At 44.1% G+C, this 21,132-nt stretch overlaps 1 protein-coding gene across 1 annotated transcript in view; it reads right to left on the bottom strand.

The window, feature by feature from the left end:
* Positions 1-20,835, bottom strand: part of RRAGD (Ras related GTP binding D) — an 82,634-nt gene extending 61,799 nt beyond the window's left edge. The window contains exon 1 of the mRNA XM_077289734.1: positions 20,596-20,835. Coding sequence (XP_077145849.1) covers positions 20,596-20,737 — 142 coding nt within the window. The 5' untranslated portion in view covers positions 20,738-20,835. The remainder of the gene's footprint in view (positions 1-20,595) is intronic.
* Between the last annotated feature and the right edge of the window lie 297 nt (positions 20,836-21,132).

Raw genomic sequence — 21,132 nt, 5'->3', positions numbered from 1 at the left:
TTGTGCTGATGTAAAGTAGACATGTGGGAAATGTTACTTATTAAGTATTTTGCGTGACATATCTCTGTGATTTTAAGGAGCATAAAAATTCAAAGTTGGAAAATTGCGAAACTTTCAAAATTTTCGCCAAATTTCAGTTTTTTTCACAAATAACTGCAAGTTATATCGAAGAAATTTTACCACTATCATGAAGTACAATATGTCACGAGAAAACAGTGTCAGAATCGCTAAGATCTGTTGAAGCGTTCCAGAGTTATAACCTCATAAAGGGACAGTGGTCAGAATTGTAAAAATTGGCCCGGTCATTAACGTGCAAACCACCCTCGGGGCTTAAGGGGTTAAAATGTAACAATTTTATTTTAGCTCTATGATGAAGATTAAGGGTAAGTTCGCACAGGGCGTTTTTGCTGCGTTTTTTGCTGCTTTTTTATGCTAATTTTCAGCTGCTTTTTACAGTACCAGCAAAGCCTATGAGATTTCAGAAATCTCATGCACACATATTGTTTTTCTTGTGTCATCATCAGTATTTTGTGCTTTGCTGCGTTTTTTTGGCATAGGGCATGTCACTTCTTCAGCGATTATTTCCAGCGTTTTCCACCCATTAACTTGAATGGATTGTGAAAAAATGCTGTAAATATGCAGGTTGACTTTTCTTGCAGCATATTTGCTGTTGAAAAGTCAATGACAGCCGGATGTGAGGTCACACTCGGCTCTGTGACATCTAGATGGCAGGCTGCTTGATGCGTTCATACAGCCTGTCATCCAGCAGAGCAGACCCAAACCCCATTCACTTGAATGGGGGGCTTGACAATACAGTGTTTGACATGCTGTCATATGCTTGACAGCGCGGCAAACACCGCTTCTGATCGGCGAGGAAATTCTCCCCGCATTTCGGAGAGCCGCGGCTCCCACACTGTCAGAAGATAGCAGGGAGCGCTCAGCTGTGATTGGATGTATAAACTCACCTCACGTCACTGGTGTCAGCTGATGGGACTACTGCTCCCATCATCCGACACCTACAGCCGCTAATTACATTGAGAGCAGGAGTGGCAGATGGGAGTTTTCATCTGCCGCTCCTGCACTATAAATAATTTAAAAAATGGCGTGGGTTCCCCCGTATTTTAGATAACCAGTCACAAAAAAAACACAGCTGGGGGCTGCAAACCCCAAGCTGTCAGCTTCAGCAAGGCTAGTTATCAAGAAGAGAGGGGTCCTCATGCTTTTTTTTTTAAATTATTTAAATAAATAATTTAAAAAACAGTGTGGGGTCCCCCCAATTTTTGACAACCAGCCTTGCTAAAGCTCACAGCTGGGGGCTGGTATTCTCAGGCTGGTAAGCAGCCATTGATATTGGCACCCCCAGCCTAAAAACAGAAGCCCGCAGCTGCCCAGAAAAGGCGCATCTATTAGATGTGCCAATTCTGATGCTTTGCCCGCCTCTTCCCACTTGCCCTGTAGCCATGGCAAGCAGGGTAATGAGGGGTTAATGTCACCTTCCTATTGTAAGGTGACATTAAAGCGGCTTAGTAATGGAGAGGTGTGAATAAGACACCTCTCCATTACTAATCCTATAGTAGTTAAAGGGTTAAATACACACACACAGTAAAAAAAAAAAGAAAAAAGTTTTTTAATGAACTAAAACATCACACAGTTTTGCCATCTTTATTAGTCTGCCATTTCAAGCGAAGCCATCGATCTCCTGAAATAAAAATAATAAACCAACTCAAATACTCCCTGGTCCGACGCAGTCCAATATAACGAGTGTCCCATGCAGTAATCCTTAATCTGGGAGAGATAAAGCTAATAATTCCTGTATCACTGCCTGCACTTTATGCATGTTAATTATGATTAATGCAAATGATTATAATTATGTATACTCTTTATATATCTGGCACATTCACATGTTCACTGCTTGAGGCCCGTCTCACACGTCCAGATAATTCCGGTACCGGAAAAATTGGTACCGGAGTTATCCGTGTCCGTGTGTCCGTGTGCTCACGTGGCACATCACTGTGGCACATGTGCGGCAGCCGTGTGCCGCCCGTGTGCCAATGAGGACCACACGGACCGCGCAGGAGACAGCGCTAGAGATAAGCACTGTCCCCTGCATCTGGTGCTGAAGCCGGAATTCATTCCTTCTTCCCAGCAGCGTTCGCTGGAGAGAAGAAATTAAAAATCTTTTTTTTTTTCTGGTTAAAATCAAGTTCCCGGCAACCTCCCCCCTCCCACCCCCTGTGCGCCCGCCCGCTGGAAATAAAATACTCACCCAGCTCCCTCGATGCTTCCTCTCAGCGCCGCAGCTTCTTCCTGTATGAGCGGCCACGTGGTACCGCTCATTACAGTGATGAATATGCGGCTCCACCCCTATGGGAGGTGGAGCCGCATATTCATCACTGTAATGAGCAGCACCACGTGACCGCTCATACAGGACAAGCTGCGGCGCTGAAAGGAAGCATCGAGGGAGCTGGGTGAGTATTTTATTTCCAGCGGGCGGGCGCACAGGGGGTGGGAGGGGGGAGGTTGCCGGGAACTTGATTTTAACCAGAAAAAAACAAAACAATAATTTTTCATTCCTTCTCTCCTGCGAACGCTTACTGTAGCGCTGTCTCCTGCACGGCACACGGACAGCATCCGTGTGCGGTACGTGTTTTACACAGATCCATTGACTTTAATGGGTCCGTGTGATCCGTGCGCTCCCATGAACACTGACATGTCTCCGTGTTTTTCAAACAGACACACGGTGTGTGAAAACACGCTGACATGTGCAGAGACACATTGATTTTAATGTGTCTACGTGAGTCAGTGTCTCCGGTACGTGAGAAAACTGTCACCACACGTACCGGAGCCACTGACGTGTGAAACAGGCCTGAGAAAGGTTCCTGTTGGGACTGAAACGTCGCTTTCTGGGCTGATTAAATAGCTCTTTTTCACTACAAAACGGTGTGCTGCCTCCAATTTTTCATTTTTATAATTGAGGTTCGGTATTTGCCTGGGGGGCTCTGCACCCGGATTCTTTCTTTGTGCTGCTCTAATTTGCTTTTTTTCTTATCTATTCATTCTATCTATTCATTCTATCTACAGGAAGTTGTTTTTTTTTTCTCTGTGTGCACTCAACTTTGGCATGCGCAAAGAGAAAAAAAACGCATGAGAAAATGCACCTAAACGTTTTTGGCGCAGCTTATTTTCTGCCTAAAAAAAGCAGCAAAAACACCCTGTGTCAACTTGCCCTTAGAGTTCTTGCACACGTATGGTGGCATTAGACTTGTTACAGTGGTTACCTAATATGTGACTTCAAGAGCTGCAAAACACTCATGGCTGATCGTCCAGTAACAATCAGGTCAAATTACATTCCAGACACAGCCGGAGAAATGTGTAACTGAACTCTTAAGTGGACTCTAGGTTTTTTATTAAATCTGTACAAGTTTAGATTGATTGAATAAAGAAAAAAACTCCATCAGATCCTGCTTTAAAAATGATAGTATTTTATCTCCATGAGTCTCCCACCCTCTATCATAATTGCTACTGATTTTTTTTCAAGATAATTAAAGGGGTTGTCTTACAACAGAATATTAACTAAGTTAGGTCCAAGTCTGGCATGTCATGGGGATATTGCGACTGAGAGGGGCCAGAAGATCGCAGGGTCTGGTTACCCGACCTCATGCACTGGTTTAACTATATTACTAAAACAGTGCGGGTGTTCTTTGTACTGACATTGCTAGGGTTAATCAGCTCAGTTGACCTCCTGGAGCTCTCTATCATGGATTGCCTCAGCTGTTCTGTGTTGGACACTCCTCTCTGGTATACAGTATATGCTGGTAACATTTATTATTATTATTATATATTGTTATAGCGCCATTTATTCCATGGCGCTTTACATTTGGGAATTGTCAACGATAGTTCATTCCGCCTGGTTTGGAGTTGGAGGAGTTGTTCTGTGTTTGGAAATAAGACCGTAATTGAGCAGAGGCATAGCTATTGAAACATTTAGCAGCACTGCACCTCAACTGAACTCCGCTACACCAATTAAGGGGGACCAGCGTTGTAAAAGCACAATAGCATAACCAGCCAGCTGTAGATGTAGAAACACAGATTAACAGTTTCAGTGAGTTGCTTCTGCAGTTAACCTATGAGGAATTGAGTGCAGTAGCAGAACATGTAAAGATGACAGAAGAACAGAAAATCCGCAGGTAAAACACAGTGCGTTCCTGCGTTTTTTGTGCGGATTTCACCTGCGGTTTTACACCTGCAGCTTCCTATTGAGGAGCAGGTGTAAAACGCTGTGGAATCCACCCAAAGAATTGACGTGCTGCAAAAAATACAACGCAGCGTTTCTGCGTGGTATTTTCCGCACCATGTGCACTGCCGATTTGGTTTTCCATAGGTTTACATGGTACTGTAAACCTGATGGAAAACTGCTGCGAATCCGCAGGAGCCAATCTGCTGCGGATCCGCAAGCAAATCGGCACCGTGTGCACATAGCCTCAGGCATGCAATCACAGACATCTCTTAACAGCCATTAACAAACAGATGAGTTAAGGTACCTTCACACTGAACAACTTAACAACGATAACGATAGCGATCCGTGACGTTGCAGCGTCCTGGATAGCGATATCGTTGTGTTTGACACGCAGCAGCAATCAGGATCCTGCTGTGATATCGTTGGTCGGAGCTAGAAGGCCAGCACCTTATTTCGTCGCTGGATCACCCGCTGACATCGCTGAATCGGTGTGTGTGTGACGCGGATTCAGCGATGTCTTCACTGGTAACCAGGGTAAACATCGGGTTACTAAGCGCAGGGCCGCGCTTAGTAACCCAACATTTACCCTGGTTACCATTGTAAATGTAAAAAAAACAAACACTACATACTTACCTTCCGGTGTCTGTCGGGTCCCCCAGCGTCCGCTTCCCTGCAGTGTCAGCGCCAGCCAGCCGTAAAGCAGAGCACAGCGGTGACGTCACCGCTCTGCTTTAGGGCCGGCGCTTACACAGTGCAGGGAAGCGGACGCCGGGGAACGCGACAGACACCGGAATGTAAGTATGTAGTGTTTGGTTTTTTTACATTTACACTGGTAACCAGGGTAAACATCAGGTTACTAAGCGCGGCCCTGCGCTTAGTAACCCGATGTTTACCCTGGTTACCCGGGGACTTCGGCATCGTTGGTCGCTGGAGAGCTGTCTGTGTGACAGCTCCCCAGCGACCACACGACGAAACAGTGACGCTGCAGCGATCGGCATCGTTGTCTATATCGCTGCAGCGTCGCTTAATGTGACGGTACCTTTAGGAGAGAGAGAAGACCAGGACGTCATTGGGACATTCCTTCAGGAAATAACACAGTTTATAACCAGGTTGAGGATGAAGGATGGAGGGGCGGTGCATATAATCGAGAGCAGGAAATGTCTTCCACAGAGAGAACTAGATGAGTTGAAAGAGAAATGTATCGCTCTGAGGGCAGCTGTGCAGGAATCTTCCAAAACTCATGAACTAGTGGCAGACTCTGACAGAACCTCTACCCCACCCGGGTTAAGTAGGCCTCTCTAACAGCGCAAATCATCATAAGGCTGGAGAATCGCACCAATGTTCTCCGTATGGTGATCCGTGTGTAATGCAATGATGTGATTTCCCCGCATCTAGTATCTGTATGACATCCGTATGCAATGCGATTGTAACATGAGCCCCGTGTCCTAATGGGGTAAGTGACGGAATCAGTAACTTTGTGCTCCATCACAACTCTTAACAGTATGGGTGTCTTGAGAGCACTGATTCTGTTAACAATGTAGCAGACAAAGCAGCCCACGACCAGACAGGCCCTTCTGGCATTTGCCGGCCCTGTACGGCCCATAGTCCGGCCCTGTACAGTGGGTACGGAAAGTATTCAGACCCCTTTAAATTTTTCAATCTTTGTTTTATTGCAACCATTTGGTAAATTCAAAAAAGTTCATTTTTTATCGTTAATGTACACTCTGAACCCCATCTTGACTGAAAAAAAACAGAAATGTAGAAATTTTTGCAAATTTATTAAAAAATAAAAACTGAAATATCACATGGTCATAAGTATTCAGACCCTTTGCTCAGTATTAATGGGAATGATGCAACAAGTTTTTCACACCTGGATTTGGGGATCCTCTGCCATTCTTCCTTGAAGATCCTCTCCAGTACTATCAGGTTGGATGGTGAACGTTGGTGGACAGCAATTTTCAGGTCTCTCCAGAGATGCTCAATTGGGTTTAGGTCAGTGCTCTGGCTGGGCCAGTCAAGAATGGTCACAGAGTTGTTCTGAAGCCACTCCTAGGGTCATTGTCTTGTTGGAAGGTGAACCTTCTGCCATGTCTAAGGTCCAGAGCACTCTGGAAGAGGTTTTCATCCAGGATATCTCTGTACTTGACCGCATTCATGTTTTCTTCAATGACAACCAGTCATCCTGTCCCTGCAGCTGAAAAACACCCTCATAGCATGACGCTGCAACCACCATGTTTCCACACATACCACTTACGATTATCACCAAAAAGGTCTATCTTCGTCTCATCAGACCAGAAAATCTTATTTATCATAGTCCGGGAGTCCTTCATGTGTTTTTTAGCAAACTCTATACGGGCTTTCATATGTCTTGCACTGAGGAAAGGCTTCCATCTGGCCACTCTGCCATAATGTCTGACTGATGGAGGGCTGCAGTGATAGTTGACTTTGTGGAACTTTCTCTTATCTTCGTACTGCATCTATGGAGCTCAGCCACAGTGATCTTGCTCAGTTTGGCTGGACATCCAGGTCTAGGAAGACTTCTGGTGGTTAGGGTTGAGCGAAACGGGTCGGCCATTTTCAGAAGTCGCCGACTTTTGGCAAAGTCGGGTTTCATGAAACCCGACCCGACCCCTGTGTGGGGTCGGCCATGAGGTCGTCGATCTTCTGAATCAGGTATCGGAATTCCGATACCGAGTTCCGATATGTTTGCGATATCGGGAATTGGTATCGGAATCCATATTTAAGTGTTAAATAAAGAATCAAAATAAAAAATATTGATATACTCACCCTCGGACGCGCCCTGGTACTAACCGGCAGGCTTCCTTCCTAAGAATGAGCGCGTGAATGACCTGCGGTGACATCGCGGCTTGTGATTGGTCGCGAGCGGTCACATGGACAAGCCGCGACGTCATCTAAGGTCCTTCACGCGCTCATTCTTAGGAAGGAAGGCTGCCGGAAAGAAGCAGGGCGCGTCCGAGGGTGAGTATATACCACAGCATGAACTTCAATCCAATATTGCGGCCAGCATGCAGCCAGCGGGTAAGGAAAGGGTGAATCAAACACCTGAAAACCCCTCCCATATGACCGCAAACCTGTCCCGCCAAATTCAGGTGACAGGTTCCTTTAAGGTGTGGTGAAGGAGATTATACAATGAATGTCAAGTGTCACGATTACTGGGGTTAAAAGGCAGAAGGTTGCCAGTGCAGGGTGACTGGTAACCTCAAATACAAACCCCACAAACCCCCAGAACAGGTTTTGAGATAAAATGGCTTCATCAGCACTATCCTCAGGTTTGTGACAATCTTCAACAGCTAAAAGAGAAACAAGGGCATCGGCTACTTAATGCCCAATGCGGAAGTCAGACTATGCATTCCTGGAAACAAGATGATTCCTCGGTCAGCAAGGATAGCCTCATCAACCTAATCAGTGAAAGATGCTTCATACAGGGTAGTCCAGTCAAAGTACGAAAAGAAAATACTTTACCCTGAACAAATTCCAAGAAAGCGTTTTATTGTTTTTTTTGGTAGTATTACATGTTGGGAAAAACATACTAAAAGTTTACCAAGATAGGGTTACCACAAAGGGTCCAAATGTGAAGTCAAAGAATATGGCCACCAAAGCTGTAAAATGTTAAATGCGACTCGCCTTTCAGTGTCTATCATATTTCTTTTACAATTACTACTATTATTATATTTATTATTTAACGATTTACTTATCTTCTTTTACAGAGCTGAGAATGATGGAAAGTCAAGAAACTGGCCCCTTATGCAGCCATGAAGTAGAAGATGACGGAGAAAGAGTGGTGATTGGTGCGAAAGGAGCTGAAGGGATCAATAAAGCCAGTATTGAGAGGGGCGTTAGCACTGTGGTAGTTGCTGGAGCAGTGGTGCACAAGAGATGTCGTATCAACTACATAAACAAGAAGCAAATAGACTTGCATAAGAAAGCTACTTCCGTTCATCATTCACCTGCCAAGAGAGGTACACGGGTGTCTACTGGATCCTATGATAGCATGACGCAGTGTTTGTTCTGTGGACATGAAGTGTTGAAGACAAGATCAAGTAGTGATTTCGATGACTATAGCTTTGTTAAAACAGATGGATTTTTCTCAGAAGAGGCAATTTTCATATTTAATTTCCCAGAGGAGCATTGTACGGCAAATAAGCCTCCTTACCTTGACAAGCCAGAGATGGTATGTCACTCTCCATAAGGAGAAACGATACCCCTTAGACCCCAGTCCAGAGCCTCTCACCTAGCCAAATCAGTTCTCATGCTTCGCACTGACGAGGGCCAACAGCCCGAAACACCGTCTCTGCGAATTGAGATACTGATTTGGCTTTTATCCTAAGTCATATTGCACGACTCGTTAGAGGGTTGATTGTGACTTGTAGGATCGCTACTTCCAACAGGTGGCGCTATAGAGTTAAGGCCTCTTTTTCTCAGAAGAGGCAATTTGCATATTTAATTTCCCAGAGGAGCATTGTACGGCAAATAAGCCTCCTTACCTTGACAAGCCAGAGATGGTATGTCACTCTCCATAAGGAGAAATGATACCCCTTAGACCCCAGTCCAGAGCCTCTCACCTAGCCAAATCAGTTCTCATGCTTCGCACTGACGAGGGCCAACAGCCCGAAACACCGTGTCTGCGAATTGAGATACTGATTTGGCTTTTATCCTAAGTCATATTGCACGACTCGTTAGAGGGTTGATTGTGACTTGTAGGATCGCTACTTCCAACAGGTGGCGCTATAGAGTTAAGTCCTCTTTTTCTCAGAAGAGGCAATTTGCATATTTAAGGTTCATCATGTCACATTGCAAACAGCGTAATGATAACTGGGCAATCACCATTCAAGGGAGAATCACGTACTTTGGGAAGGACTTACATGCTGCAGACTGTCTGTATCATCGTTCTTGTGACATTAAATTTCGGACAAATTACGGAATTCCTATGCGTCATGGTGGTGGATCTACTACAAAGAAACCATGGAAGGTAGGGAGGCCGATGAACATGGACCAAGAGCAAGCGTTCTTGAGAATGTGTGCATTTCTCGAGGACAATCATGAAGAGCAACTATCACAGATCTTGCAAAGAAAATGCCGAAGTATCTTGTAGAAGGAGACAGTGCTGCCTATAGTAATAAATGGCTGAGGTATAGGTTGGAGGAGAGGTATGGCGATTCGCTATTCATAGCAGGGTGTGAAGGGTTGCCTAACATTGTAACTTTCCGTGAAAAGACCAGAATAATCCTGAGGGACTATTTCCATAGTCAGGAAACGGATGAAGAAGCCCAGAAGAGAGCCATCATAGAGACTGCGGCCAAACTAATCAAGAGCGATATCAAGTCTAAGATCCCATCTTCAACCGATGAACTTCCGAAGACTTCTTCGCTTGAATGTCAACCTGCCTTAGATTATCTCCCCCTGAATTTGCTTTGCTTGCTTGAAACCCTCTTCATTGACAAGTGGTCAATGAAAGCCAAGACCCTGGCATCCAGTGAGCCTATTGACTTTGCTAAGGACAAAACAATAGACCCCGCTCTTTTGTCCCAAAGGTTTCTTGTGGTGTCTCAAACTGCTGATCTTTCCCTTGATGAGGTGAACTTTCACCATACCCACCATCCCTCTTTGAGGCAAAACATCTCTTACGCAAACTAAACAAAGCACAACTGATGGCTGCTATAAAAGAACAGAGTTCAGATGACGCAGTACTCAAGGATGTACCAGAAGTGGAACATTATGGTCTTGACGGAGGTTCTCTTCTCCATCGACTGAAGTGGTCAGAAGGAAAGACATATTGTTCAATCACTGAAGACTATGCATCTTTCACACTAAAGCACTATAGTAAGGCTACGATAGTATTTGATGGTTACATTGGAGGACCAAACACTAAAGACATTACCCATCAGGTCTCGTGCAGCCTCCACTAGGTAAACTTGTTAGGAGATTTTCTTTATAGCAGCCATATCGTCTATATTAAGCTCTTCTTGTAGCCACCTCCATTTTGCATTTATTTTAGTTACCTGTGTAACATATACATGCTTGAACCTCTGTTTGGGCTCATTATATGAGCTATATGGTGGCACATCCATTATAACATCGTGTTCTATATTCACTAATTTGTCTCCCTAACTGTTTATTCTATTGCCATTACAATAGTCACTTGCTGTGTGTCATTATATTAGGCGTTAAGTGGGGGTTGTTTGTGCCCTGATCACTATGACTGGAGGCATTTTTTAGTGTTCTAATGGTGTTATTCAGCACCTGGTTTTATCAATGTTGTATTAATAAAGGTTTATTTTATTTTTGAACTATACATTCTGGTGGTCTGTTTATTCATCAACGGGTCTTTTTATCTATGTATGATCTTTCTATCTATCATCTACTTTAAAATACTTTAGTGGCAATTATTTTCCCGCACTTTTACCAAATTTTACAGACTTTTTCTGATTTTAAGAAAAATGCTCGTGATACCGATCACGAATCCGAATGCTCCATATTTGTGCCGAATTTATGTTTGGCAATCGTTTTACTAACATATTTGCTCTTCTCTAATGCTGATTGTTTAAGTTGTTTTATTTCTTGAAGGAGAACTACAAGCAAGAGATAGTTAGGATAACATTGTAGTTAATGTTTTAAAATTTATTGAACAAAGTTTAAAGGGAACCTGTCACCCCCAAAATCGATGGTGAGGTAAGCCCACCGGCATCAGGGGCTTATATACAGCATTCTGTAATGCTGTAGATAAGCCCCCGATGTTACCTGAAAGAGGAGAAAAAGAGGTTAGATTACAGTATACTCACCCAGGGGCGGTCCCGCTGCGGTCCGGTCAAATGGGTGTCTCAGGTCCGCTCCGGCCCCTCCTATCTTCATTCCATGACGTCCTCTTCTGGTCTTCACGCCGCGGCTCCGGCGCAGGCGTACTTTGTCTGCCCTGTTGAGGGCAGAGCAAAGTACTGCAGTGCGCAGGCGCCGGGCCTCTCTGACTTCAACAGGGCAGACAAAGTACGCCTGCGCCAGAGCCGCGGCGTGAAGACCAGAAGAGGATGTAATGGAATGAAGATGGGAGGTGCTGTACCGGTCCTGAGACACCCATCGGAGCGGGACCGCCCCCCTGGGTGAGTATAATCTAACATCTTTTTCTCCTCTTTCAGGTAACATCGGCGGCTTATCTACAGCATTACAGAATGCTTTAGATAAGCCCCTGATAACGGTGAGCTTACCTCACCATCGATTTTGGGGGTGACAGGTTCCCTTTAACATACACACACAGTGTTACATGACTGACACCACCTTTTCAAAAAGGAAAATTATGGAAGAATAACTCCTAGGAGTTGGTTAGACCAACTAGAAAGAAGACAATTGTCAGGGACGAGATTAAAATAGGAGGGAAGAGTTTGACAGGTGGATGCTGCTCTGTTCATTTAGAATCAACCAGCAACTATAGGGGTTAAAATTGTTATAGCAGACAGGGAGTGGTTAGCTCAGCCCCAAGGTATACTGGAAAAGTTGTTATTGTGTCCTGCAAATTGCCTTTTCAGAGAAAAAGAGGACTTAAACTCTATAGTGCCACCTGTTGGAAGTAGTGATCCTACAAGTCACAATCAACCCTTTAACGAGTCGTGCAATATGACTTAGGATAAAAGCCAAATCAGTATTGTGTCCTGGACATCCAAGAGTAATGTCACACCTCCCAACAGTCCCAGATCCAGCGGGACTGTCCCGATTTTGACAGTCAGCCCCATGATCTCGAGCGGGACATTAGTTGTCCCTCACAGGTTGGTAGGTGTGTAATATCACCCAGTCAGCTCCCTGAGTCCCTGCACCCACAGAGCAGCACACCACTTATTGGCTGCTCTGTGCGCACAGGACCTGTGATTAGGTCACAGGATGGGAGGAGTCAGGGCTCACATGATCGGGAGGACCTCCATGTACAGGACTCTGCTGGTTGTCATGGCGCTGGATGAGGGTAAGATACTGTGTGAGGTCAGGAGGTGTTTACATTGTGGATGTAGTAGAGCCGTGTGTGTACGAGGTGTATGGATCGGAGCAGCGGGTGAAAGATGTATGGAGCGGAGCCATGTGTGTAAGAGGTGTACGGAACCGTGTGTGTTATGATCCTAGTGGTAGAGGATCTCATAAGTTCCAGCTAAGTCCGCAAACACAAAAACCAGCTCATAGGGAGGTGGTAACTTGGCTGACCGTATATCTAATCCTAGCACAACAACTAGAAGTAGCCGGGGAACGTACCTACGTTGATTCTAGACGTCTCGCACCAGCCGGAGAACTAACTAACCCTTTCAGAGAAAATAAGACCTCACTTGCCTCAAGAGAAAGGACCCCAAAGTTATAATACAAGCCCCCAACAAATAATAACGGTGAGGTAAGAAGAAAAGACAAACGTAAGAATGAACTAGATTTAGCAAAGAGAGGCCCACTAATTAATAGCAGAAAATAGGAAGGAGACTTATACGGTCAGCAAAAACCCTACAAAAATATCCACGCTGAAAATCCAAGAACCCCCGCACCGACTAACGGTGTGGGGGGAGAATATCAGCCCCCTAGAGCTTCCAGCAAAAATCAGGAATCACATTATGAACAAGCTGGAACAAAATAGAAGCAAAGCGAATAAACAAAAATAAGAAAGCAGGACTTAGCTTATCTTGCAAAGAACAGGAGACCAGGAGTCAGGAGCAAATAGACATAGACTGACTACATAGATTCCAGGCACTAGACTGAGTTTCCAGGAAGTCTAAATAGGAACACCCAAGGCCTAACGAACCAGGTGGGTACCAACCTGGAGAAAGATGATCCAAGTGTAATACCGCTAGTGACCACAAGAGGGAGCCAAGAAATATAGTTCACAACACGTGTGTATGAGGTGTACGGACTGCAACCGCGTGTGTACGAGGTCTATGGATCGGAGCAGCTTGTGAAAGGTGTATGGAGCGGAGTCATGTGTGCACGAGGTGTACTGGGGAAGAGCTGCATGTGTACGAGGTGTATGGAGCAGAGCCACGTGTGTACAGAGCAGAGCCATGTGTGTTCAAGGTATACGGAGCGGAGCAGAGTGTGCAATGTGTATGGAGTGGAGTCGTGTGTACGAGGTGTACGGAACGGAGTCGTGTGTGTGTACGAGGTGTATGAAGTGCAGTCGTGTGTGTGTACGAGGTGTACGGAGCAGAGCTGTGTGTGTGTACGAGGTGTACGGAGCGGAGCCGTGTGTATGAGGTGTATGGAGCGGAGCCATGTGTGTATGAGGTGTACGGAGCGGAGCCACGTGTGCAAGGCGTATGGAGCGGATTCGTGTGTGTACGAGGTGTATGGAGCGGACGCTAGCTGTGTCGGATCGGAGCAGATATTGCTCCTCGCTCTGACACTAACTGGCACAGGAGACACGGAGAGGTCTTTATCAGTGGTGTATCACAGCTGCAGCGATGTGAGCAGTCAGTGGTGCAGCTGGATGACATCATTCTGCGCTGCGAGAGTGGAAGCTGCTGCGAGGGAGCTCGGTGAAAGGTGTGTGTAGTGATGGAGAAGGCAATGATGGGGTTGGGGTAACCATGTGTGGCCATTATACTGTACCCAGCATCATGTGGGGCCATTATACTGTACCCAGCATCGTGTGGGGCCATTATACTGTACAAAGCATCATGTGAGCCCATTATACTGTACGGACCATCACGTGGGGCCAGTATACTGTATGCAGCATCATGTGGGGCCGTTATACAGTATGGTGCATAATGTAGCCATTATACAGTATGGAGCATCATGTGTGGCCATTATACAGTATGGAGTATCATGTGGAGCCATTATACAGTATGCATCATCATGTGGGCCCATTATACAGTATGGAGCATCATGTGGGGCCATTATACTGTATGAAGCATCATGTGTGGCCATTATACAGTATGGAGCATCATGTGTGGCCATTATACAGTATGGAGCATCATGTGGGGCCATTATACAGTATGGAGCATCATGTGGGGCCATTATACAATATGGAGCATCATGTGGGGCCATTATACAGTATGGAGCATCATGTGTGGCCATTATACAGTACGGAGCACTGTGTGGCCATATTTTTTTGTTCATAATTATTGTTTATAAAACATTGTGATCAGCATGCTAAATTGGTGTGGTTGGGGCGTGACTAGTTGTGAAATGGGTGTGGTCAAAGGCGTGGTCTAAAATTTGCTAACTTTATCCCTCTTTTCCCTTTCCTTGGGAGGTATGGTAATGTGTGTTAAAGAGTCTCCTGTCTGACTGAACTCAGACAACCTGTATAGACCTGCTGTCTCAGGGAAGCGATTATTGTAATCATAGAAGCAGTCAGGACAGCCAGGAACATCTTTATTACCTCAAGATAGAAGAGCGCTACACCACCGGACTCATCCTTCCTCCCCTCACCTCACTGAATAAGGAAGGTACAGTTTTGCTTAGGTTAACACACTGTGTGTGAACAGAAGGTATCTGTGAAAAGAAGTTATTTGTTAAGAGACTTTCAGATATGTTAATGAAGTACTGCATGAAAGTAAGTGATTCTATGTGATGGAAAGAAGCTTCAATAAAACCCCTATAATCATCAGCTCAGAACTGTGTCATAGGTGTGTGCCTGTAAACCGTTACCTCCCCTCTATTGTGAAGAATTATAAGTAAGATTTCCCCAGGATTCAAAAAGAACTGATGCTTCCTTTGTATCGCCCTCATATCCTGAGTGACTTGCATGCAATATTTACTTATTGAAATAGGCAGTTAGCCTTCCCCATGTAGCCACAACTCTGTTGATGTTTCTAACACATGAAACACTTTCCTTGTCTCAAACACGAGGCCATAAGTGGAACTCCTGGAATCCAGGAATGAGGTAAAACGGGGATATCAGCGAAGCTTTGGTATCAGAAGTAAATGTGCAAGTTATATATAGTTGCATCAAGAACACTTACAAAAGTTTTTTTCTTAAAGTGGACCATCCATCCCAATAGTAGCTCCAGGGGTGGACATACTATTTATGCAACCTGTGCAGCCGCACAACAGCCCATTCCACCTCCAAAGTGGGTGGAATTGTGCATGATTAGTTATTGGACTGCAAAGGGCCCATGTACTGTTCTTGCACAGGGGCCCTCTTCTGTCTCTGTCCGCCACTGAATACCTCTAATTGTCTATTTTCCGCTAGAATCCTTTTATGCATTGATTTCCTTTAGAATTAAAAATTTGTATAATTTGTTGAAATTAATTTACTTTTTCCTCTTCTGATATACACTGTGTTCCAAATTATTATGCAAATTGGATTTAAGTGTCATAAAGATTTAATTGTTTTGTTTTTCAAATAAACTTGTGGATGGTATTGTGTCTCAATGGATCACTGAAATCAATCGTAAACACATGTGATAATTAGTTTTCCAGGTGATTCTAATTAAAGGAAAACTACTTAAAAATGATGTTCCACACTATTAAGCAGGCCACAGGTTTCAAGCAATATGGGAAATAAAAAGGATCTCTCTGCTGCTGAAAAGCGTTAAATAGTGCAATGCCTTGGACAAACTATGAAAACATTAGATATTTCACGAAAACTTAAGAGTGATCATCATACTGTGAAGAGATTTGAGACTGAAACAGAGCACAGACAGAGTTCATGCAGATAAAGGCATAATGAGGAGGGTTTCTGCCAGACAAATTCATTTGATTAAGAGAGCAGATGCAAAAATACCATTAGGCTATGTGCACACGTTGCGGATTGGGGTGCAGAATTTTCTGCACAAAATCCGCATCTCAAGGCAGAAAACGCAGGTGTGATTTTGATGCATTTTTTATGCGGATTTTGTGCGTTTTTGTTGCAGATTTTGTGCGAATTTTCTGCGTTTTTTACCCCTGCAGATTTCTATAATGGAAGGGTTCAGAAATGCTGCAGTTCCACACAAAAAAGTGACATGCTACTTCTTTTGATCCGCAGCGGTTTTCATGCAGATTTTTCCTCACCATTAGCATTTTTTTTTTCTATTGATTTACATTGTACTGTAAATCACTTTGCGGATCTGCAGCGTTTCTGCGTGGAAAAAAAAGCTGCGGATCCGCACCAAATCCGCATCGTGTGTACTCAGCCTTACAAAGCAGCAAACAGTTATTTGAAGCTGCTGGTGCCTCTGGAGTCCCTCAAACCTCAAGGTGTATGATTCTTCAAAGGCTTGCTGTGGTGCATAAACCTACTATTTGGCCACCCCTAAACAGTGTTCACAAGCAGAAATGGTTGCAGTGGGCCCAGACATACATGGAGACTAAGGCTACTTTCACACTAGCGTCGGGCTCGGTCCGTCGCAGTGCGTCGGGCCGAGGTCACCGACGCTAGCGTTGTCTCCGCCACACAACGGGGGCAGCGGATGCATTTTTCCAGCGCATCCGCTGCCCCATTGTGAGGTGCGGGGAAGTGCGGGGAGGTGGGGGCGGAGTTCCAGCCGCACATGCGCGGTCGGAAAAAGAGGACCGTCGTGAGCAAAAAATGTTACATATAACTTTTTTGCTCCCGACGGTCCGCCACAACATGGCGCAACCGTCGCACGACGGTTGCGACGTGTGTCAATGCGTCGCAAATGCGTCGCTAATGTTAGTCAATGCAGAAAAAACGCATCCTGCAAGCACTTTTGCAGGATGCGTTTTTTCGGCAAAACGACGCATTGCGACGTATTGCAGTTAACGCTAGTGTGAAAGTAGCCTAATTTTCAAACAGTCTTGTTTACTGATGAGTGTCGAGCAACCCTGGATTGTCCAGATGGATGGAGTAGTGGATGGCTGGTGGATGGCCACCATTTCCCAACAAGGCTGTGATGTCAGCAAAAACAAAAAACAAAAAACCACACACAATAACCGTATACTGCCAGACGCTCCTGCTTAGCGCTGCAGTTCTTATAACATGGTGGAATGTATTTTCTTTAAAATATTACACCATAATAAAAAATACCCTATCAAGACCTTAAACAATTACTCTGTGCATAACGTACGATTTGTGCACAGTAAATGATATATTTTTGCAGTCAAGGGTATAGACAGGAATGGTCTCACCAAAATCCAGGGACCTTCCTTACAGCGTTATTCCATGCGTCCGATGCACAAAATCCGGGGGAGGATTTTCCACAGATCCTACTTACAACCCCTTTTCTCTCTGGTGCAGACGGACCCCATGGGAAGCCTCCTTATTAGTCAATCTCCCGACGCGTTTCTTTGGGCTCTGTCATCAGGGGAGAAGCCAAGTGTAACAAAAGATTGTGTGTGTGCCAATCATCGCACTTCACACTGGAGGACCCTCCAGTGTGAAGTGCGATGATTGGCACACACACAAGTTGTAAGTAGGATCTGTGGAAAATCCTCCCCCGGATTTTGTGCATCGGACGCATGGAATAACGCTGTAAGGAAGGTCCCTGGATTTTGGTGAGACCATTCCTGTCTATACCCTTGACTGCAAAAATATATCATTTACTGTGCACAAATCGTACGTTATGCACAGAGTAATTGTTTAAGGTCTTGATAGGGTATTTTTTATTATGGTGTAATATTTTAAAGAAAATACATTCCACCATGTTATAAGAACTGCAACGCTAAGCAGGAGCGACTGGCAGTATACGGTTATTGTGTGTGGTTTTTTGTTTTTGGTGTTGTTTGGGGCTTGAGACCTCTTTTAAGATATATATTAAAAGTTATATTTTATTTTAACACTACTACCTTGCTGTTACTAGTAATGATTGGATTGGTAGCCCCCTTTTTCAATATATTGTTCTTTGGAGTATCATCAAGCAAAAGATCTATGAGGGTGGGAGGCAGTTCACATCAAAACAGCAGCTCTGGGAGGCTATTCTGACTTCATGCAAAGAAATACAAGCAGAAACTCTCCAAAAACTCACAAGTTCAATGGATGCAAGAATTGTGAAGGTGATATCAAAGAAGTGGTCCTATGTTAACATGTAACTTGGCCTGTTAGGATGTTTTGGAGTTAAATAGCTTTTTTGTTCAGTGAATGTGATGTGACCTCCTAATGCTGCAAATTCCACAAATGAGCATTTTCAGTTCTTTAGAACATATCAAATGTTTAGAAATTCTACTGTGCATAATAATTTGGACAGTGCATTTTGAGTTTTTATTCATTTTGGAGATTATACTGTTATCATTGGGAGGTTTCTTCAATAAAATTCGATGTATACTCTAACGGGTGATGACTTTTATTAGACTGACTATAATTTGCACCGACCATTTAGGAAAATCCGAGAAAAATATTACTTGCATAATAATTTGGAACATGGTGTATAACTACCGTAAGTAATAAACTTTTTAGATTACCATTTGCATTGTTTTGTTCTTGAAGAGTTTTGTTCTATGCTCATGTTGGGCAACGCTTTCCGGAATGTCGGCTTTAATTAAACAAGCAGGCCGTGATAATAATAGTCCCTAATCTAGACTGAAACCACAACACTGTACATGGTTTCTTACAAAGTGTAATACATGTCTAAAACACAACACAAGCCACAGTGAACAATATGCATACTGGAAAGAGTTCTCATAATAACCAGTTTCTTTATGCTGTTGTCCAGGACACTTGTCTTTCCTGCCGGAAAGGAATAGAAAATCTGGACTGACCTTCCGCCCTTGTTAAACTAATCTCTGCAGCAAACACCTGCTGCAGCTCTTCACTGGGCCAAATAAGGAGTAGGAGGAAAGAAAACAGCTAGAGATGAGCGGGGAAATGTGAACGTAGGAAATCTATTGTTACACACTCAGGGAATTCTCACTGGGTTATTTGGCATCAGTAAGAACGCGGGTGTAGTTTACCAGGATACAGTGTGATATAAAATTCAAGAAAAAATAGTAAGTAAACATTGTATCTTTGCAAATCATCATAAAATGCAACACTGAGTATATCCATAGTACAGAAAATAAAATCATCTCGGAGATTGCTCTCAACTTTATTATATTTTGTTTAATTCTGCAATTTATATATTGTCCAAGGAAGTCTACTTTCTTATTGTCCCAAATTTCCAAGTCTCATAGGTAGAAAGGGTGTGGGGATTATATAAACCCCCATGTAGGCCAGGGGTGTTCCCAGGAGAGGTGTGGGCCTTACTGGGAGGAGAGGGGGCACGGTTTCTGTAGACACTGTGTAAGCTAGGGGGTGTTTTGGGAGCGCTAACGGGGTTACTGGGAGGAGCAGAGGCAGTGTTAAGGGCAGGACTTAAACATCACCCTAAATGTGGGCAACTATGAGGATTTAAACAGTAAGGTAACAGTGTGCTATGGCCCTGCAAGGGAAGAGTTTTTGCAGACTCAGTGGAAGTTAGTGATCACTGTGGTACCGACACTGGAAACTGAAGGAATCTAGATGAAGGGTATCCTTTCTTTCTGGATTGATAAAAGGGAAATACGCTTTAAAGGAGATCTGTAAACAGATTTCACAATACAGTCTGATCAAATCTATCCAGATCTACCTGATATAAAAATGAGTATTGTGTCATGTGGTAGGTTTTTACATTGTGAAAATAATATGTATTGAGGAAGAATAATAGTCATGTTACAATTGTGTATGTCAGAAGTGTGAATATTGTCCATAAACCATTGGTAGAAAGAGGATCAATGGCAAGTGACAAAAAAAGGTATATGATTTGTAGAATTTTTTGCTTTCTGCTAGATAAAGTTCAACAAATCAGAGGATGAAGTAACAAACATGGATATTTCATTGCTGTCAAACTGTTTCCAAAAATCTAATAGCTAGCCCTATGTTTACCATCAACACGAAGGAGTCTACCACGGGCACGGAGCCAACTGTGCATGTTACATGAAGACATGAGCTTCAAACACTTGCTCTCGTGAACTCTAGAAACCCAACTATTCCAGCCATCCATACATTGCAATGCTTCCAAGGAAACTTTAGCCCGCAGCCACACAATACCCAACATTGGAGGGAGTGAGAATAGCAGCTGTCCTTGACAGCTCCACACTCAGCACATTCTACAGAACAAATCCTTACAAATCCCAATTGAGGTGGAATTGCCAGAAGTGGAAAGAAAGTCCTGCCTCCTACCTATCCGGCATAAAAAATGACCCACATTAAATTGAATAATGGCGCAAATATGTCTCAGCTATGTCCCGTAGCCCAAAATGTCCAGAAATGTATGTCGCTTATAACCCATACTATGACTGTAAGGACTAGAGAACCAGATAAACAGGGCCGTCGCTGGTTCTAGGTGCTTCACGCCTAATATATTAATTAGTCATGCACTTGCATCGCTGATGGGTTTCTCACATTATATGTAACCTGCATATACAAAATCACAAGTGCCAAATTCATTGCCTCTGGAAAACCAAGAACTATTAACTATTTATACCCTCTTCTTCTTCGCTGCCAAAGTCTCCTTCCATGAAAGAGTCTCCATCCTCATAATCTGATACTCCTGCTATACCGTCCTCCTCGTCATCCTGCTCTTCATCTTGTGGCTGCTTGCTGTTCATGTGCAGACCCTGGCTCATTTTCTCAGGGGTCCCTGTGCTTCCTTTCTCCTAGGGTAAGTTGTCCCAGCAGAGCTGTTTAGTATCACGGTGCAGCTCAGCTGCTCTCCCCCTACACAGTCCTCTAAATGCAGAGAGCCTGCGTGACCCAGTCACCTGACACCCAACCCACTGCAGTACTCCACACACAGCGCTACCCTGCCATTACAGTCACTACTTCAGGGCTCTGCAGCCATGCCATTGTGTCTTCCCTTCTATTATTGATGCTTGACGTAAGGTTTCGCAGTAGCGAATTCCGGTTTTATAGTAATCCACACTAATATAATTCTTAAAGGGGCTTTACCATAAAAACACCCCCTGACCCTGTGCACTCAGAACACTTTTATATGACTGTTGCAGCCTCTGCAATCTTTAAG

This window comes from Ranitomeya variabilis, chromosome 2 (assembly GCF_051348905.1).
Source record: "Ranitomeya variabilis isolate aRanVar5 chromosome 2, aRanVar5.hap1, whole genome shotgun sequence".
NCBI classification, from domain to species: domain Eukaryota; kingdom Metazoa; phylum Chordata; class Amphibia; order Anura; family Dendrobatidae; genus Ranitomeya; species Ranitomeya variabilis.
The sequence above is the reverse complement of the archived record's forward strand: the minus strand, read 5'-3'. Positions and strand labels throughout refer to the sequence as shown.